Source organism: Camelus dromedarius, chromosome 11 (genome assembly GCF_036321535.1).
Source record: "Camelus dromedarius isolate mCamDro1 chromosome 11, mCamDro1.pat, whole genome shotgun sequence".
NCBI classification, from domain to species: Eukaryota; Metazoa; Chordata; class Mammalia; order Artiodactyla; family Camelidae; genus Camelus; species Camelus dromedarius.
Window position 1 is genome coordinate 44,832,280 of NC_087446.1, and position 20,811 is coordinate 44,853,090.

The 20,811-nt window shown below is 38.3% G+C and overlaps 2 protein-coding genes across 3 annotated transcripts in view; one reads left to right on the forward strand and one right to left on the reverse strand.

Moving 5' to 3' along the window:
* The window catches only part of XPOT (exportin for tRNA), a 134,090-nt gene that overhangs the window by 85,571 nt on the left and 27,708 nt on the right, over positions 1 to 20,811 (reverse strand). The gene's annotated exons all lie outside the window — the stretch shown is intronic.
* Positions 1 to 20,811, forward strand: part of C11H12orf56 (chromosome 11 C12orf56 homolog) — a 68,415-nt gene that overhangs the window by 45,782 nt on the left and 1,822 nt on the right. Inside the window, exons 7-12 of the mRNA XM_031462771.2 lie at positions 5,009 to 5,115; positions 5,800 to 5,889; positions 11,131 to 11,254; positions 13,497 to 13,571; positions 13,871 to 13,945; positions 17,728 to 17,906. Of these exons, the coding sequence (XP_031318631.2) occupies positions 5,009 to 5,115; positions 5,800 to 5,889; positions 11,131 to 11,254; positions 13,497 to 13,571; positions 13,871 to 13,945; positions 17,728 to 17,906 (650 nt within the window). The remainder of the gene's footprint in view (positions 1 to 5,008; positions 5,116 to 5,799; positions 5,890 to 11,130; positions 11,255 to 13,496; positions 13,572 to 13,870; positions 13,946 to 17,727; positions 17,907 to 20,811) is intronic.

Genomic DNA, 20,811 nt, shown 5'->3' on the forward strand with positions numbered 1-20,811 from the left:
CATCTGAGTTTTAACTCGAGAACTTCAGAGAATTGCAGAAAATACAGGGACAGGCATCAAAATGCCTTACATATGGTTATGAAGAGTCCACACGGAAAGGCTAAAGAAAGCCTTATTATCTCCCACCCAAATAAACCTCTCCAGTTCATCCTACACACGTTATTTATCTATAACTCTGATGGTGAGGGCTTCGATTCCTCAAAAACCTCTCAAGGCTCTCGTTACTAAGTACAGACACTTTGGCTTTGGCATTTAAGGCTTTCCACTAATGACTTCTTGTCAATGATTCCAAACTTGGACAGGCATGATCTTTATTTTAGCAAGGGCGGTTGTCAGAAGGGGTCAACATCGGCACAGGACAGGCACTGGAGAATGAATCCAGCTGTAGATGCTAAAGGGAGAAGGCACCGTGCCCAAGGGTGAGCTCTCCATAGAGAATGTACAAAATGAAGTATCAGGACATTTCAGCATGTGGGTGGATTACACCCAGGTGTCTGCATAAATATTTGGCACCAGACAGATCTGCATGTTTAGGGTTTGGGAACAGGGGCTTCATGGAATGCGGGGTTGGGGGCGTAGCAAGGACATAAAGTCAAGAGTGAAGTCAGTGGCTGAGAAAGGACCGGCAAAGGACTTAGCCCAGGGCCCAGAGGAGATGTCCACTTACACAAACTGGACACAGCTAAGGGATGGATGTAAAGCAGATGTCTAGGCAGGAGAACTGAGCTCCCACCTAAGGGTTAGACTAGAAAGAAGGGTGTCGGTCTGGAGGTTGTTTAAGCATCCCCAAGCTTAAAACAGGCTTGAGGCAGGGGGCCTCAGCTGTGGAGCCAAAGAGGGAAGCAGAGAAAGAGAATAAAACGAGGTCTAACCCACTTGACCCACCACTTCATCACTCTCACCGTGTGAGATGACATGAACACCTGCCCTTTCTAGCCGCTTCACGTCTTCTCCTACTGTTCGCTTTCTCGAGGATACTCCTTCCACTTTCTCCTGTTAAATTCCTTCCCATTCATTCTCCAAGGCTCATCTCAAAAGCTGTTCTTCCACATTTCCAGTCATCCTCAGTGGGGAACTTTGGTACCTGCCTCCTTTTGATCTGTTATGGCAGTTCTGTGCCGTAGAACTTTCTTCGATATTTTATAATCTGCACTGTTTAATAAAGTAGCCACTAGCCACCATGTGGCTTTTAAGTTCTTGAACATGGCTAGTGACTAAGGAAGTGAAATATTAATTGTATTCAGTTTTAATCAATTTAAATTTAAATAGCCACATGTGGCCAGTGGCTTCTGTACTGGACAAAGGGAAAGCACTCTCAGAGTGCTTTTCCTTTAACAATTCAACAAATATTTACTGCATGCCTATTTTGTGCTAGACATGGTAAGAGGCATTATAAATGTAGGCATGATTAAGATACAGTTCCTACCTCAAGAATTAGCACAGCCATTCTCCTTTTTACTATAGTTATTGGTATATTTTTCTTATTTACCATAATATTCTATAAGCTTCTTCAGGACAGCCATGTGTCTTACTCATCTTTGCATTCTCCCAAAGGCCTAACACAATGCCTGCAGATACCAGGTCCCACAACCAATTCATAATGAATTGAAAATTTATTCTTTTGTGAAAAACTAATATGATCAGAAGTCTAGGAGTAAAGCATTCATGTTCTGTTTCTTGAAAATACTGCAGCCATTATTTAATGTACGTCCTTAGATGACCCAAAATAGAAGATCCTCTTATTTATAGTTGTCAGAAGTGAAAGGCCAAAGTGAACAGAGAGGGAAGTAAAAGGCACATGGGTCATCTCCACGTTTGGGGCCTTCCCACCTGTCAGTGGGGTACCCCGTGTCCCTTCCCACCACCGTGCACCACACCTGGAAGCCCTATGGTTTCTCTCTCATCTGCATCCAAAATCTAGTCTCATATTCATGTACAGAGTTAACACATATGACTATAAAACTCAACATTTTAACCTTGTTTTAGGAGCTCTTTTATTTAAATGGTTATCATAGCCTCAAACTAAAGCAGTGGTTTTCCAACTTTGTGCTGGGCTCCCTGGATAATGGAAGGTAACGTGACACTTCCTTAAGAATTCACACTGGGGCGGGGAGATTAGAGGCAGCTCTAATTTTCTGGTTCTTGGGTAAGAGGATGGAAAATTATATATATGTAAACTAGAATAAAACTAATATAATAATTATAGGAACATTCCCATAATAATAAAATTATATAGTAAATACTATAAATATTACATAATTTTAATAATATATACAGTTAACCCTTGAACAACATGGGTTTGAACTGCATGGATCCAAGTATATGTGGATTTTTTAATAGCAAATACTACAGTACTACACAATCTCAGTTGGTTGAACCCACGGATGTGGAACCACAGATCCAGAGGGCTGACTGTGAGTTATACTTGGATTTCTGACTGCAAAGAGGGTGGCCACTTCTAACCCCACCCCGATCCCCCCACCCTGTGTTGTTCAAGGGTCAACTGTACATCTTTTTCCCTTTTAAAAAATCAACTTCATTAGGGTGTGGTTTTCTTCTGTTAGGTAATTTTTATTCTCCAATTTTATTACAAGTAAAATTTTAAATTATGAGAACACATTTTCATAGGTTGACTCAACTGTGAGCTTTAGGAGTACAGACACCATGTCCAGCTTGTCTGTTTTGCTCAAGATGTTATTCTCATTACTTAGTATAGTACCTGCCACAGGCTGGGATCGATAGTTAACCTGTTCAATGAATGAATGAAAGAGTTCTCTATTCATGTTCTTTCCCAACCCTCTATTTTCTCATTAAGCTTTTTCCGTTCAATTTTTAAATTATGGTAAAATACATATAACATAAAATTTACCATCTTAATCATTTTTAAGCGTATAGCTCGGTGTTAAACATGTCCATGTTGTGTAACCATCACCACCGTCCATCTCCAGAACTCTTTTCGTCTTACAAAACTGAAACTATACTCATTAAACGAGAGCTCCCCATTTTCCCTTCCCTCCAGCCCCTAGAAACCACCATTTTTGTGCTTCCATGAGTTTGATTACTCTAAATATCTCATGTAAGTGGAATCATACAGTATTTGTCATTTTGTGACTGGCTTATTTCACTTAGCACGATGTCTCCCAGGTTCACTGATGTTACAGTGTATGTCAGAATTCCTTCCTTTTAAGGCTGAATAATATTCCACGTATGTATGTACCACATTTTATTTATCCATTCATCCACTGATGAGCTTCCACATTTTAGCTATTGTGAATAATATTATGAACATGGTTGTGTAAATATCTCATTGAGACCCTTCTTCCGTTTCTTTTGGGAGTACCGTCAGAAGCAGAATTGCTAAATCATATGGTAGTTCTATTTTTAATTTTCTGAGGCACCGCTATACTGTTTTTCCCAGCAGCTATACCATTTCACATTTCTACCAACACTGCATAAGGGTTTCAGCTTTTCAACATCCTGACAACTCTTGTTATTTACTGATTTATTTTGATAGCAGCCATTCTAATGGGTATGAAGGGGCATCTAGCAGCTTTGATTTACATTTCTCTGATGATTATTGATGTTGAGCATTTTTTCATATGTTTATTGGCAATCTGTATACCTTCTTTGGAGAAATTATTGGGGTCCAATTTACATATAATAAAATGCACTCTTTTTAAGAGTACAGTTTAAAGAGTTTTCACAAATGTATACATCTGTATGACCACCACCCCAGTCAAGATTTAGAACATTTCTATCACTCTTTAAGGCTACCTTGTGCCCTTTGGCAATCAGTTTCCCTGGCCTCAGGCAAATACTTGCTTTCCGTCACCATAGATTAGTTTTGCTTGTCCTAGAATTCCACTTAAATGGCATGATACACTATGTATTCTTTTGTGTTTGGCTTCTTTTGACATAATACTTTTGAGACTCTTTCATGTTGTTGCTGGTAGGCGGAAGTCATTTTAAAAGTGAAAATTTCTGAACCACTGAGCAGGTGGGAGATCACAATAATAACAGACATTTATTAAGCACTTACAATACGCTGAGTACTGTTCGGGCTTTACAAATAAAATCCTATTTAATCCTAACATCAACCTCATGAGCGATGAAGAAACTGAGTCATGGAATGTAGAAGTAATTTGCCACATGTCCTACTGCTACCCAGTGGCAGAGCTGGGACTTGAACTCAAAGAACGTGGCTGCAGAGTCAGTGTGGACAACTGCCACTCTGCTAATTTGTCCGGGCACTGGGTGAACCCTGGCACTTCTGAGAGGGCCAGGGTGTACTTCCTGCTCCTCTTGTCCCTCTCCCCACTTGCCATCCTCAGCCTCTTCTCAGGCCGGATCACCTCAGTCGGAGCACACATATACCTGTCTAAACAAAGAGTCTAAATTGCCACTAGGAAATGAAAGTCCTGGAGAAAAAATGAGTAATAGAGACATAGAAAAGAGAAGCAATTACATTCCATTTTTCATTAGTACCATCTTGCCTGATTTTATGGGCCAGTGCTTATTTCATGCTCAATTATCTCATGAGACTGGATAGGAAAACACACAAAAACTTGTTCCCCCACTCTTTTCTTTTTAATTCTTATTTTTTATTGAAGTATAGTCGATTTACAGTGTTAGTTATTTCATTGTATCCTCACAAAGGTCAACTTACTTGGAAAGGCAGGAATTATAGTGGCCCCCATTTAATATTATTATTCCAAGGTGATGGAATGAGTTGCCTGAAATTACACACCTAATTCTGGATGATTGTCAATATTAACAGCCAAGCTGGGCCTAGAAGGCATCTCCCAGCATCACCTGCTAGGTGTTAGCTCTGGCTCTGTGCACCAGGATAGTGGTCTCCTGGTTGTAAGTAAACGTATATTTTCAATTTGGGTTGTGTTAGTGTAAATGAGAGATATTGTAAATCACTTCTTATTTTTATTATGTAAGGAGGGAGAGTTTTGCCAACAGATACCTTAATTGCCATCTTCTTTCCTGCTTGCTTTCACAGACCAGTGACCTTTTCAATTTCCTAGTGAACAAACTTCATGAGTACTTGCCAGAGTCTAGGGATAAGAATGCGCTTCAAAATAAAAGCCAAAGGGCTGATGAGCTGGTGTAAGTACGGGCTGGATAATCATAGGTATTTTTCCCCTAAGGTGTTAAAGAAAAGTGGAAGGCACTGGACAAAATATATAATGTATTAATGATTAATGGTGCTGCAAGTTTTGCTTCACATAGGTTTTTTTTTTTTTTCTAACTTTTTTTTTTTTAGATGTACTGGGGATTGAACCCAGGACCTCATGCATGCTCACCATGTGCTCTCTCATTGAGCTATTACCCTCCGCCCCTAGATTTTTTAAAAACAGCATTCATTTTGTTCTAATTTTAAAAGAAAAACTACACTAGAAACTAGTAAATACTGGCTGTCTCAAAAGGGAGAAAAAAATGGATGTATGAAAGAAAGGCACTTTTCACTGTATATACTCTTTTTACCTTTGAAATTTTGAGACAAATGTTACCTACTTGAAACAGTTAAACCACTATGAAAATGACTTTTCTTCCTGACATCCACCTATTCATTCATTCATTCAAAAAATACTTTTGAGTGTTTACTATGCAGCAATCACAGAGTAGGCACTCAACCGATGTTGACAATTTGATGTAAAGAATTTTCTTCCTATACTTTTTTCCCCCCTGGGTATCTGAATGCAGTTCTATTGAGGATAACTGATTTTGTGGAATTCTGAACTTGTAATGAAATCATGCCATTTCCATGATTTTTGCCTCTTTGTTTTCTAGGGCGTGCATTGAAATTATACAGACTCTGGGACTAATGTTCAGAGAAACAGAAACTGAATCATCACGTCTGAACACATTAGCAGCTAAGAAGTAAGGTCTTTAAAAAATTGAAACCCTTGTATTTGCAGCCCATTAACTACTCTGTTGAGTGTCTTCCAAAACTCGTAACTCTCTGGCTTTTCTCTTCAGCCCCCTTGTAAATATATTAAACTCTTTTGTCTCTCACTTCCTTCTGTGATGAACAGATTAATTGGGAAGTAAAGGGCAAGCAAATTTCCTATTTAAGCAAGGTGTGATAGACTTTTGCTCACACTCTGTCAGCGAGGACTTTAGGCATATGGCCATTTCTAGCGGCAAGAGAGGCTGCAAAATGTGTCTGCAACTGGACGGCACGTGCCTAGCTAAACTTTAGACAGCAATGGGGCCATCTGTTATTTAAATGAAGAATGGAAGAATGTATAGTGAAGGACGAGAGCATTCTTTGCCACAGAAACTATGTGTTTACGTGTTTTGCGTATTACCTGCTTGACCTTTTTATAAGATTTATAGACTATGAATTACATCCTTGGGTAGTGTTCTGGCAAAAATCTTAGTATTTTTTTCCTACTCTCTCCAATTATTTATCTACGTTTCTTGCATTAGAAGGTGGAAGAAGGGTGAGAGCCATGGACTCCAAAACATTTGAACCACAGGGAAGAATAAGCACTTTTAATAATACTTGTCCTGGCTATTATTAGAGACCTTTACAAATAAATTTTAATGATAATATTCACTAACATACTTTAAGCAACGTGCTATGTGCCAGGGACTAGGGGCATACGATGCTTTGTGACAGGGGTGGTCAAACACTTCTGTAAAAGGCCATAGAGTAAATTATTTTGGCTTTTCAGGTCATAGAGTTTCTGCGGAAACGACTTAATTCTGCCTTTGTAGTACAAAAGCGGCCACAGACACTATGCAAAGGAGTGGGCATGGCTGTGCTCCAGTAAAGCTTTATTTACAAAAGTAGGCTCTGGGCTGCCTGGCCTGCAGGCACAGTTTATAGGCCCTCGCTGTATGGCATACAAGGGAAGGATACTCTGGTATTGTCTCTGCATACTTCTTTGCAGCTGATAGCACTGCCATTTCCCCAATCTCCGAGAGAGTCAAGATTATTTCTCATATTTCTGTCTTCTCCCACTTTGAAATTATTGCTAAATCATGTTACTCTTTTTGTCTACCTTTTTGTCCCAACCTTTCTCTATCCAAGTTGGAAAAACAAAAAAACATTCTTACCAATCTCTGTTACAAAGGATTGCATTTTGATTGTTGTCTTAACTTTGTTTGACCATATCCACCCTACTATGTCAAGCCTCTTTCCTGATATGACTAATTCTTTTCGTGTCCTTTGATACATATATTATAGTGCTATGGTAGAATCTAGTTGTAATACTAACTTTTCGGTCAATTCTGATATGCATGTGGTCAAATCAGGTTACCCATACCATGAACTAGCACAGTAAATATCTAGTATCACTAATAATCTTCTATTGCCATCTAGAAAGTTACCATAAATTTATGTGGCTTCAAACAACATACATTTATTTTCTCACACTTTCTGTAGGTCAGGAAATCTGGGCACAGCTTAGCTGGATCCTCTGCTCAGGGTCTCACAAGGCTGCAGTCAGCAGGCTAGGACTGCAGTCTCATCTGAGGCTTGGGGCGCTCTTCCAAGCTCATCTGGGTAGTCATTAGCAGAATTAATGTCCCTACAGCTGTAAAACTTATGACAGTTTGCTTCTTGGCGGAAGAATATCTCTGAGTTCAGGGAACATCTAAACTCTCTTTTAAAGGGCTCATTCAATCAGGCCCTCCCAGGATAATCTCCCTTTGATGAACTCAAAAGTCAACTAATAGGGGATTTTAATTTCATTTGAAAAACCCCTTCACCTTTCTCATCCAACATAACATAATCACAAGAGTGACAGCCTAACATATTCACAGGTCTTGACTATACTTAAGGGGAAGGCATGATATGGAGTATATATACCTGGGTTGGAAATCGTGGAAGCCATATTAAAATTCTGCCTACCACAATAACATAGATTGACTTATGAGACTATGAGTTTGCCCTTCAAAGTTTATATATTAAGATACTGTAATACATTAAAAATTCTTACACTGGAAATAATAACAACCTAAACAATCAAAGTATCAAACTGTTGGTACCATTTTTAAGGGTGTGATATCAATCCTATAATAAATTTATTTTCAGGATGAAACCACCATTTTAGATTAAAGTTTCTTTTATCTATTATTGGCTTAATGGATTTTAAATTGAGTTGGCAGAAGGGATAGATTTCAAATTAAATTCCACTTGAGCAAATAAAAAAGCATTTATTCATTTCAGCATTTTTCCTCTATTTTTTTCGTAAGTGGAGACTTAACAGTTCAGCCCACTTCATTGTATTCTTGAAATGTGCCATAACCCTTTCATTTGTTTTCAGTATTATGATAGCTGAATTCATGTATTCTCACAGCAAGCAACCCAGAATTTAAGAATTCCTTCTCTTAGTCTAGGATATATGATCCTTTGAAAAGAAGCTGTTGCTGAAAATAAAGGACTATAATTAAATATAGCAGTGAATGGCATGTCGATTCAAATTTAATATCAGGAAAAGCTTCTAAATGGAGTGCTTTGTTGATTTGGAAGTGTCTCCTAAAAATAGATTGGCTGATTTAAAACACCCTGAATAAAACATTAACAAATATCCTGTAGGATGTATCCTGCTTTCTGAGCAATGTGCTAAATAACATGCTTCCTCTTTTGCAGATATGAGACCTAGACTTGTTTTTTGAGTTGGAGAAAGGAGGGGAATTGTATTTTTATTAGAATTTTGGTAAATTTCTAATCATGGCAATGATTTAAATGATTATAAAAAGATTGTGAAGCCTCAAATATTACTAAGCAAGAATTGTTTATATTCTTCTTTATTCCATCATGAAAGGAATGCTTAGGGTTATGGAGGGTTTTTTTTTTTTATACAGTCCTATATGTAAATTCTTTTACTGCTTCTATCTGTCAAAGCTACTCTGATAATTGTCTTCAGTGAGGCAACTGATTTTTTTGGGTGGTGTGCCTTCAGCTCCTTTTCATACTACACATATGAAAATGGGATTACTAACCCAGCATCTCAGGATGCACGTTTTGAATTGTGATTTTGTGTGTGTGTGCCTTTTTATTTTCAAATAGTATGATACATTATTCAAATACGTAGTAACATTTAAGTGAGTCATTAGTGTATGTTAATGGACTGTACACTATGTTTGAAAGCAAAAGACTTGAAGTTGGAACACTAGTTTTATTTATTAATAGTGGAAAAGTATACCTCTGAAATGCTTTCTTAAAACCAAGGTTTCTAGCATCAAAAAACTTAAAAGTGATAAGCATTTAAAGAAATGCTTCATACTGTTTCTTTGTCCCGGAGATACACAGTGCACATTTGCATGTTAAAACCTCTTAGAAGTCCTGAAGTAAAGCTACCCAATGAACTTGGTTTACCCAAGTGTTTCCTATACCTCCATTGACCACAGAATCTTATTTTGACTGTAATATTGCCTGGAATTAGTAATCCATAAAAAAGCCCTTTGGAAAATACTGCTATAATTGAAATCACCCAAATTTCCCATTAAGTCCAGATTTCCTAAGATTTCCACGCTACAGGAACTTGTAGAACTGTATTTGCTCTAAGCCAAAAGACCAGGAAATTATATTCTCACTTAAATGGCTTATCACTAGATATTTAACTGCATGTCTAAGGATCCAAAAGTTCAGTCAAGAATGGTCTACAGTCACTACCAAAAGCTTCCAGAGCTCAACACTGAATTTGGTAAAGTTGCAGGATACAAAATTAGTATATAGAAATCTGTGGCATTTCTATATGCTAACAATAAACTATCAGAAAGAGAGATTAAGAAAACAATCCCAGGAAGGGCAACATAGGGGTAGGAGAATAAAAGGTACAAACTATTATGTATAAAATAAACTATAAGGATATATTGTACAACATGGAGAATACAGTCAATGTTTTATAATAACTATAAATGGAGTATAACCTTTAAAAATTATGAATCACTGTACTGTACAGCTATAAATTATATAATATTGTACATCATCTATACTTCAATAAAAAAACCATGATGAGCTACCACTTAACCAATAACAAAAATAAAACAATCTCATTTACAATCACATCAAGAAGAATAAAATATCTAGGAATAAATCTACCTAAGGAGGTAAAAGACCTATACTCGGAAAACTATAAGACACGTGAGATGGCCAACAGGCACATGAAAAGATGCTCAACATCACTAATCATCAGAGAAATGCAAATCAAAGCCACAGTGAGACAGCACCTCACACCTGTCAGAATGGCTACTATCAAAAAGACCGCAAATAACAAATGTTGGGGAGGATGTAGGAAAAAGGGAACTCTTGTACACTGTTGGTGGGAATGTAAATTGGTGCAGCTACTGTGGAAAACGGTATGGAGTATGGAAGTTTCTCAAAAAACTGAAAAACACAACTACCATATGACCCCCAAATTCCACTCCTGGATATATATCTGAAGAAAATGAAAACACTAATCGATAAGATACATGCACCCCAATATTCATACCAGCATTATTTACAATTATCAAGATATAGAAGCAACCTTAGTGTCCATCAACAGATGAATGAATAAAGAAGACATTGTGTGTGTGTGTGTATATACACATACATACATACACACACAATGGAATACTACTCAGCTATAGAAAAAGAATGAAATTTTGCCATTTGCAACACTGTGGATGGACTTGGAGGGTATTATGCTTAGTGAAATAAGTCAGACAGAGAAAGACAAGTACTGTATGATTTCACCTATATGTGGAACCTGAAAAATAAAACTAGTGAATAGAAACAAAAAAGAAACAAACTCACCGATATAGAGAACAAACTAGTGGTTACTAGGAGAGGGAAGTGGGGAGGGGCAAGATAGAGGTAGGGGGTTAAGAGGTACAAACTACTATGTATAAAATGAATAAAGTGTAAGGGTATGTTATATAGCACAGGGAATATAATATTTTATAACTATAAATGGAGTACAATCTATAAAATTTTTGAAACACTATATTGTGCACCTGAAACTAATGTAATATTATAGATCAACTTCACCTCAATAAAAAAAAAAAAAGAATGGTCTGCAATGCTTCATACTTTTAAGTATAATTATATTCAGTGTCTGCAAACCTGGCATCATTGTTTTTCTTCTTGAACTTTACTCACTAATTGCCTTTGTTTTTTTTCAGGGGAACATTATTTAATCTCTTGGTAATTTTAATTAGCGAGCCTCAGATCCCAAAATCTTGTCCTGTGTTTGACATCCAGTTGGTGGCTGATTCAAATTTAGTTGAGATGTCTTTTGATGCTGAGGTGAGATGAGAATTTTGGAACAGACTAAATACGACATATAGGGGTCCTGGGTTCTTCTATGTGGACCATGACATTGTAGAATACAGAAATAAAATTATAGCACAGGGAACTATATTCGATATCTTGTACTAATTTATGGTGAAAAAGAATATGAAAACGAATATATGTATATTTATGTATGACTGAAGCATTGTGCTGTACACCAGAAATTGACACATTGTAACTGATTATACTTCAATAAAAAATTACGTATACAAAAAAACAAATATAATTAAATCAAAGAGTAAATAGTTCATTAACCTCAAAATTTAGATAGCTATTCTGTCAATATGAATATTATATACATTTTGTGTTTTAAAGTATGCATACTAAGAAAAATAATTAGTAGTCTGTATATATTAGATAAATCTCTTTATATTTATCTCTATACAAAATATTTACATATTTATAATTCCACAGGGGTCTAGTGGGTAAAAAAAGCACTATCTTAGAGATTTTAGGGTTAATACTCTTACCTTTGCTTATCATTTCCTTACCTATCTAAGTAGTGCAAACTTAGTGAGAGTTACTTGTTTTCCTAAAGTTTTACTAAAACATTAGTGGTATCAAAGTGCCTAGATTGTACTTATTCTGAGATAATAAATCAGATTGTTGTTAGTTTATTTTGATCAGGCCAACACAGAATTTGTTTTAAAGGATGAGACATGATTTGATAGTTCTTGAACATACAGAGTTATGTTTTAGAGAACTCTTAAATTCACTCATTCTTTCAATAAATGTTTACTGAGCATCTATTATGAGCTAAACAGTGTGGAAGGAAGTGGGGTCTAAACAAAAAGCAAAACAGACACAATCTCTGCCCTCATTAGTTTATAGTCTGGCTGGATTGAGAGATGTTAGTCAAATATAACATCAGTATATTATTACAGACTGTACATAACGCATCTACGATACCAATTTCAACAGCGTAGTAAGTGGATTAGGGATTAAAGAGGAGGATGGAAGCAAGACTAAGCCAGGCAGAGTTGTTAAGAAGCTAGTGCTGTAGTCCAGGTGAGGGATGATATGGGCCAGAAGGGAGCCCTCTCTTGACCCCCAAACGAGACTAGGCTTTCTTTTTAGAGCTCTCCTAACTTTCCATGCTTTTCTCTCATAGCCCTGGTCTCAGTCTGTAACTGTGCATTTATTGATGTGATTATTAGATTAACATCTGTTCCCCACTAGACTGTATATTCCATGAGGGCTGAGACCATGTCTCTGTTACTCTCCATTGTATCCCCAACTAGCACACTGTCTGATGCATATTTGTTGAATAAATAAATGAAGAAAAGGGACGGTAGTTGGGAAGAGGAGAGATTCCAGAAATTTTTAGGAAATTGAGTTGATAGGTTGATGGAAAAATAAAAAGTGAAGATTAGATGACTTTTAGATTCTGGCCTGGGGGTCAGATAAAAATTACAAGAAGAATAGGTTTAAAGGGGAAATAATGAGCTTGGTTTTGGATTAGTTTCTTTGATTTGCTTTTGATATTTCCACATGAAAGTTTCTAGTGGGCAGTATAGACAGGTCTGAATTTCCTGTTTTCAGACCTGCTGATCTTTTGCACCTGGGCTGTTAGTGAAGCCATGAGCAAATCACATAAATTCTGATTCCAAGGTCTAATAGACAGGGAAACTTCAAACTAGAGCTCTTCTTTGCAAAGAATACTGTCAGGGAAAGTGTGTTAGCCTGTAGCATGCTCACAGACACAGTTCTCATGCACCAAGCGGCCTTCGGGCTAGAAGACAGCCTCCCCAACTGTTTGCAGTTCTTGAGGATAACAACAAAATGTCTCCAACCGTATATTTACCCATACCACAGAAGGAGTTATACTTTAAGTGGGGCACAAGGCTAAATTTCAAGAATTGCCCACCTTAATTCTGGGGAGCATAATTCTACATTCTTGAAAGGAAGCAGGGTGGTTGATCTGAATGGTTTTGCAAATCAAGTGTGCAACTCTTTTTGTGTGTTAGTATTCTGTAGGCTTACCCTGACCCACTTTCTTAGCCATTATTAAATGTGACATTTTTATGAGAGCCACTTTTTTGAGAATGACTGAGTCAAATGGAGTAAGAAAACTGACCACACTAATAATACTTTCTGTTAATCAAAAGAAATTTTTTTATAAGTACCTAAAGAGAACCAGGAGAAACTACCATTTTCTGGCTCTGCCAATGATACTGATTACGATTTAAAATTCCAGTTACAGAAGCTTGTCCTGGAATATACAGATACAGCTACAGCACTTTTATATGAGATACTCCTTGTCTTTCAGCAGGTACAATATATGTTTGTATTATATATACTATATTGTATGATTATTATATGTGTCATGACTATTATATCTATATGATTCATAATATACCTTAAAATGCTTATATTAGAGATAATCTCCAAAATTGGCTGATTTACATGATAGTACTACTTTTGCTCTTAAGTGTTCATGCAGCATTTTTTCCTAAATAGTGATTTTAAAGACTTGATTAATCAGGATAAAATGTATTTGAGAATGAGTATCTTTTTAGGTACAATTTGAACTTCATGAATATAACTTGTTTATTTCCTTGAGTCTTTTAGGGAAATCTTGGATTGGGGTCAACGAAGTTTGCTATTAGCTGGATGATGTCCTTTCTACAAAGTTGTCCTCCCATAGTAAGTACCCAGAAGCAAAAACAAAACTACCACTCAAGGCTAATGAAACAGATGCTCTTGTGCTTAATTTTTTTTTTTTTTTTGCAGGGGGAGGTAATTAGTTTTATTTATTTAGTTAGTTTCTTGATGGAGGTACTGGGGATTGAACCCAAGACCTCATGCATGCTAAGCACGTGCTCTACCACTTGAGCTATGCTCTCCCCCGATGCTCTTGTGCTTAATTAATAAAACACAAAATTTCTCCATAAGTAGTCAAGTTTATAAAACAGAAGAAAATGCAAATTTGATGATTTTAGTGATTAAAATAAAATGTTTTTATATTTGGGACCTGAATGTTTAAGGTACTGAAATGACATCTTAAATGTGATCTTTATTTAACGAAAAGCCCTAAGATATATGTAGAAAACAGAATATTAAAATATTGGCTGTATAATTAAGTGAAAAAAATGAACATTTATCTTAAACAGTGAGTGCAAGTTGGCGAGTATGACTATAAGACTTGGAATACTCTGGCCACCCTGTCCTGGCAGCCAGGATCCTGGTCTGTAGTATCACCGTCTCTCTCCTTGACACTACAGTACCATCTACATGGTCTGTCCTATCTTCCCACCGGACTACAGTCAGAGGAATCTACTCAAAATAAAAATCTGATTAAGTCATCCCTTGCTTTAAACCTCTCATAACAAATAAAGACAATGAATAAAGACTGAACTCCTAGGGAAGGGTACAGCTCAGTAGTAGAGTGTGTGTTTAGCATGCAAGAGGTCCTGGGTTCAATCCCCAGTGTACTTTCATTAAGAAAAAAAACTTAGATAAACCTAATTATCTCCCCTCCCCAAAAAAGCTTAAAAAATAAAAAAATAAAAAGACTAAAATCCCTAATATGGCCTCAAGGCCATGCATGTTACAACTCTACAGCCTCATATGGTTCTTCACTCTTCCAGCTACGCGGCTCTCATACTCACAGCCCAACCCCAACACCCCCAACTCCATCCCAGCGTCTTCACCATTCCTTCTGTCTGTCTGCCTGAAGTGCGTTTCCTTCCCTCTTCCACCTAGTTCACTCCTACTCGTCCTTCAGGCCTCAGTGCCCCTTCCTGCTGTGGGGAAGGGGGACGACTCTCTCGCCTCTGACTACGTCAGAGTCCCCATTATTGGCACACAGTCACAGCATGGTGTCTCCTTCCTTTCTTTCGTAGGACTTGTCACTGCTGCAGTCTCCATTTATTTATTATTGATTCTTTCCTGTGGCAGCCATTAGCATCCACACACATTCTGGCTCTCTCTTTCCAGGCACATATCCCTCCCCACTTGAGATTAGATGGTTCTCTGTTTTTCACTTTGGCCAATGGAATGTGAGCAGAAGGAACCTATGTCACTTCTTGCCCCCCCCCCCCCCCCAAAGTTTAAGGAGCTAGTGCAATGCTTCTCTGCTTTCTCTTTTCCTTCTGACATGGTGACTGGCAACATTCCATACGGTCCTGAGTGACTACAGTGAGCAGAACCCCCTAGCGACCCTTAACGGACATAGAGTGTGAGCAAATAATAAACCTTTGTTGTATTAAGCAAAGCACTGATATTTTGTGAAATCTGTTACCACAGCATAACCTAGTCTGTCATGACTGATACACTGTCTCCTCCCCAGACAGACTCCAGGTGCCTTAAGGATAGGAGCTGTGTCTATTGTACTAGGCACATAATAGATGCTCAGTTCTCATGAAGGCTTTATCCCTTAATCTCTTCTCATCTCCCCAAACTTATTTTCCCCTTACTCATTCATGTATTCATACATTCAATAAGCATATATTTAATTAGAATTTTTTTCAAAAGGTTGGAATCCAAACTGAATTTTCATTGCTCGGGGAGGGTTGATATGTGGTTTATGTTTTCTTCCCATAAATGAACATGCCTCCCTTGATCATCAGTGGTTTCCTGCTTCGAGCTATTTTTCTAGAGTGATGCTGAGTCTGTCCTAGGGAATCTAGATTCTCTTGCCAGATCTCTGTGACACATATTTACAAAAACCTGGCTAGAGTGAGAGGGTACACTTGTCAGTAGTAGAGTCACCTGCCTTGTACAGAGACTAAGCCCAAGCATTCGCCCCCCGCTTAGCAGCCAAACCCTAACCGGTCTCAGGCCCACTTCAAGGAGTGTTGTAACGTTACAGTCACTCCCAGCAACAGAAGCTCATATTTGCAAGACACAAGACCCTTACTTTTTTTGGGCAGTGGTTGCAGACCCCGTCGTCTAAACTGATATGTGAAATTTGGGGTCCTAAGAACTCCAAGCAACAGGAAAGTTTCCTTATCAACCTCTAGGGTTGGTTCACCAAAGGAACTGATTTGAATATGAGGCCGTTCTGTGACCATAAAGCACGTCAGGATGAAAGATGGCAGAAGGACCACTAACACTGTTGAAAGCTTCAATATTAACCCAGTTCTAAGGAGTTTGGGTAGAAACAGATCATTTGAGAAAAATCTGCAAGCAAGGAAAGAGTTGGGATCACTGAATACACCTGCATGCCAGGCAGCTCCGGCTGATTCTCTTACTTGGTTAGAGCAAAATGCTAGAGACAGTAAAAGTTTAATCCTCAGTGGGCGTTGTTTTGTTTCACTGCTCCAGACTCTCTGACTTCAACCTGTGTTTGCCTGACACAGTATTTGGTCAATATGTGTACATGGATCTGGACAGGGGAAATTTCACTTCGAATCTCCTGCGTGACTTAGGAAGGGTCAGTAGCAACATCAGTAGAAAAGGCAACACATTTATTGGTACTAATTTAATGGGCGTACAGAATGACCCGCTGGTTACAGCCTGAAAGGGCACTTTATTCCTTTCTGTTTTTTACAGTAGCCTAAATTTATAGATAGTAGTTTGAAAATGCACTCCCCCACACCAAAAAAGACTTGTGGAATCCATTGTTTTTGTTTTATATTATTTGCTTATTATTTTAATTCCCCCCAAGAAATGACAGCAGAAGTGCTCTTGACGAAAGCCCCAGCTAACAGTGACACCAACATCACTTGCTTGTGTCAGGCCTCGCTTTCTCTGCTTTCTCACTTCGTGTTTCTCAAGGTGTGGACCAGGGAACAAACTCATGAGAACTGTTTATGATAAGTATCGGGAGGTAGGACCCAGGATTCGGCATGTTTTGTGAGTTGTCTAGGTGGTTTTTTATGCATGCTAAATTTTGAGAAGCACTGCCTTGTAAGATCCTTCTTTAAAAGTCACAGGCAGTTGATCTCTGTGGGCCATTTGTTTTTTTTTTTTTAATGAGTAAAGGTAGATTTATTTAGAAAGATTCATACTACATAGAGTGTAGGCTGTTTCAGAAGGCGACAGAAAGGCCACGAGGTGTGGGGGTTGAGTGCTCAGGTTAAAGTAAAGTAGATACACACTTCACAGACAGAACGTGGGCCATCTCCGAAGATGAGGGAGCGAAAAGAGACCCCATTTGCTCTTAACAGGAGAATAGAAGAAAAACCCTTTTCCCTCCCCTTTCATCCCCACACCTGCTTCTAATGTTCTCCTTCCACTTTGGAGCCAATCTTTTTTGCCAGTCAGTACTAGCTATGATCCTGCTTGAAGGGGGACAATTGGTAAACCCAAATGTTCTATGGTCTGGTGCTTTCCCAGTGCCATTTCAGTGAGAAAAAGTGCAAGGACACTGGTTCATAAGGGTGCTAAGGACTTCAGCCTAGATTTATAGTTGAGATTCCAGCTGAAGTAGGTCTCTTACAGGTGGCATGCAGCCTCCATGTAACTGCATCTTCCTTGTCTAGATTACTTTTGTGGCCAGTATTGTGAAACAAGTGGTGAAGGGGCTTTCAGCTTCGTATCAGCTGCTAAGCCCTGGCCAAGCAGTTCTGCTGTACCAGCAGTTTTACATCCTCAAGAGCTGCCTGCAGCACAGCAAGACTTTGGCGGAGTATATTAGGAATGACTACAGAGAAGAATTCAGGTAAGACAAAGTCTGAATCCACTCATTTCTGATTTTCATGCAAAACTACCACATGGCCCAATATTTAGAAGATCAAGTGATGATGGGAAATTCTATTTTTGTTTTTAATAATATTTTACTCTGATGAAATAGTTACCTTACCGTGGTAAGGTAGGATGGGGGGTGGGGGAGAGGAAGGCTCTAAGAACCACTGCCATTTGAAGTATGTTCCCAGGCCAGAAAAGACTGGTGGAAATCAAGCTCTATTTGAAGAAGTGTTTCTCAGTCAGTGTCTTTATTACAGCCAGCCTCTATCTCACAGAACCATTAATGCTTTTAACATGCTGTGAGTGATTAAGCTTAACAAACCCTACTGAAGGAGGTGATATATTATGGACTGTGAATTACCTGAGTCACTGGGAAAGAAAAACAACTGAAAAAGGAGGAACAATGAATGCAATTATCAGGGGTTTGTTGTTTTGTTGTTTCATTTACCCCTCTCTTACTCTCAGGAACAAAACAGTATGAAAGAACAGCAGCAAGCATTCGTTTCATCAGCCTGCTTGTTCTGCACCTCAGGGGTTCCTACTTCTATTTATAGGCTGGCAAAGCCAGGTGCACTTAACGGTGCCGCCCTGCACTGGCACCTATCAAGGAGAAAACCCAGGTTGTGTCTGATTTAAGATGAAAAGGGTGCAGCAGGCATTGCTTTGCTACCAGTTTGGAGGGAGACATATATAAGGATGTGGAGGCATATATTATGGCCTTAGATTTGCTTTAAAAATTGTTTTCAGCCCAATTTGTACACCCTGTTTTTCCTTTATGTGGTTTTATACCAAAGGTTCCATTATGGCTCCCATACAAGGGTTTTGTTTGGCCCACTCTGAGTTGTTCCACACAACCCAATTTCTTCTTCACTTTTTTGAGGTAAAATTCATACAGCATGAAATTCACCATTAAACATTTTAAAATATGCAGTTCAGTGGCTTTTAATACATTTCACAGTGCTTTACAACGATCACCACTGTCTAATTGCAGAACGCTTTCATCACCCACAAAGAAACCTGGTACCGGTGAAGCAGTCACACCCCAGCCCCTGGCAACCACTAATCTACTTTCTGTCTCTGTGGATTTGCCTATCCTGGACATTTCATACACATGGAATCATGCAACACAGGGCCTTTGTGTTTGGCTTCTTTTACTTAGCATGATGTTTTCAAGGTTCATCCATATTGTAGCATGGATCACAGAAAGCAATTTTTAAAAATTAGTTGTACTTTTAAAAATCTGAACAATGGCAAGAACAGCATCACACCCTTACATGGCGACAGTTGGCTGCAGCGCAAAAGCAGCTACCTTCTTAGGTGGATTATGTACAGTTTAGTTTGCCACTGACCCTCTCTCTGTCCTTACTCTTACCCTTCCTCCTATTCTGTTATCTGTGGGCATTTAGGTTTGTGATCCTTGTTTTTACACACGTGATTTTCAACCTGCCACGCATTAGAATCAGCAGAGTGAGTATTAAAAAACACTGATACGCAGGTCTCACATGTAGAAATTCTGTTCAGTTTGTCTGGGGTGGGGTAATGACATTAAAAAAAAAAACACTCCCCAGGTGATTCTAATGTGCACCCAGGGTTGAGAAGGAATCTTTAAAAACATCCAAGGGGCTGGCTAAAGATTTCCTTAACTTTTGTCTCTTCCTGGCCTTCCCTATACAGCTGACCCATGAATAATGTTGTGGTTGGGGGGCGCCAACCCCCACGCAGTTCAATATCCACATATAACTTCTGACTCCCCCCAAATTGCACTACCAGTAGCGTACTGTTGACCAGAAGCTATACTGATGCCATGAACAGTTTATTAACAAATATTTTTGTATATGTGTTATATACTGTATTCTTACAATAAAGGCAGCTAGAGAAAAGTCAACATTATTAAGAAAATCATAAGGAAGAGAAAACATATTCAGAGTACTGTACTGTATTAATTGATACAGTAAGTTTACATTGTCTTTAAAAGATGAACCATCTATCAGTACCTACATCAATATTGTCTTACATGATACAAAACATCGCAGATATCACATGCATTACTAACACTAGAATCAAAAATGAAAAGATAATGTGAAAGAGAAATTCACATTTATTTACAGGTATACAATTCATGCATGATAACAAAGAAACAGCAATATGATTGCTTCGTGGTAGCCTAGCTTATACAATAATGAATACGTTGTTATAAAAATTATATGGCATATAGTACCATAGTCATAGTCATAATATAGTATTGGAAACATTGTTACCTTAAAAAAAAAAACAAAAAAACACTTACCTGTGATGATAGCCTGATACCCAGCTTCTTCAGGTACAAGAGGGAGAAGCATACTATATGGTATGTAATATTTTTATTATAAAGTGAAGTTATAAAACAGTAATAAGAAAACTAACACATTATTAATTTTACATTAAACATTACTCATCTTATGCCTTATACAGATGGGCTATCCACTTCCATACTAGTCTTGCACACGATGTTCTACACATATATTTTTGTATATTTATTGAAAAATTCCAGGTATAAGTGGACTCGTGCAGTTCACACCCAGGTTGTTCAAGGGTCCACTGTAGTTTTAGTGAGGCTGTGGGGACAAACCCTCCTCTTCCCTCTTGACTTGGCCTTAGTGGTCACCCCAGCTTGACCCATTTCAACTCCATGCTGTGTACGGCTTGCAAATACAAGAGGCAGGAGCCTCAGCTCACACTGTGGTAAGGCCAGTCCTGGCTTGCTTATTAATGCTTTGATAACTGATGCATTATTAATGCAATTCACTTTCTTTGCTGAAGTAAAGTGCTCCAGTGAGCTGAAAGGCACACATACCAGAGATCTTCTTGGTCACAAATGGGGGAGGCTGGAGGGTTAAAAA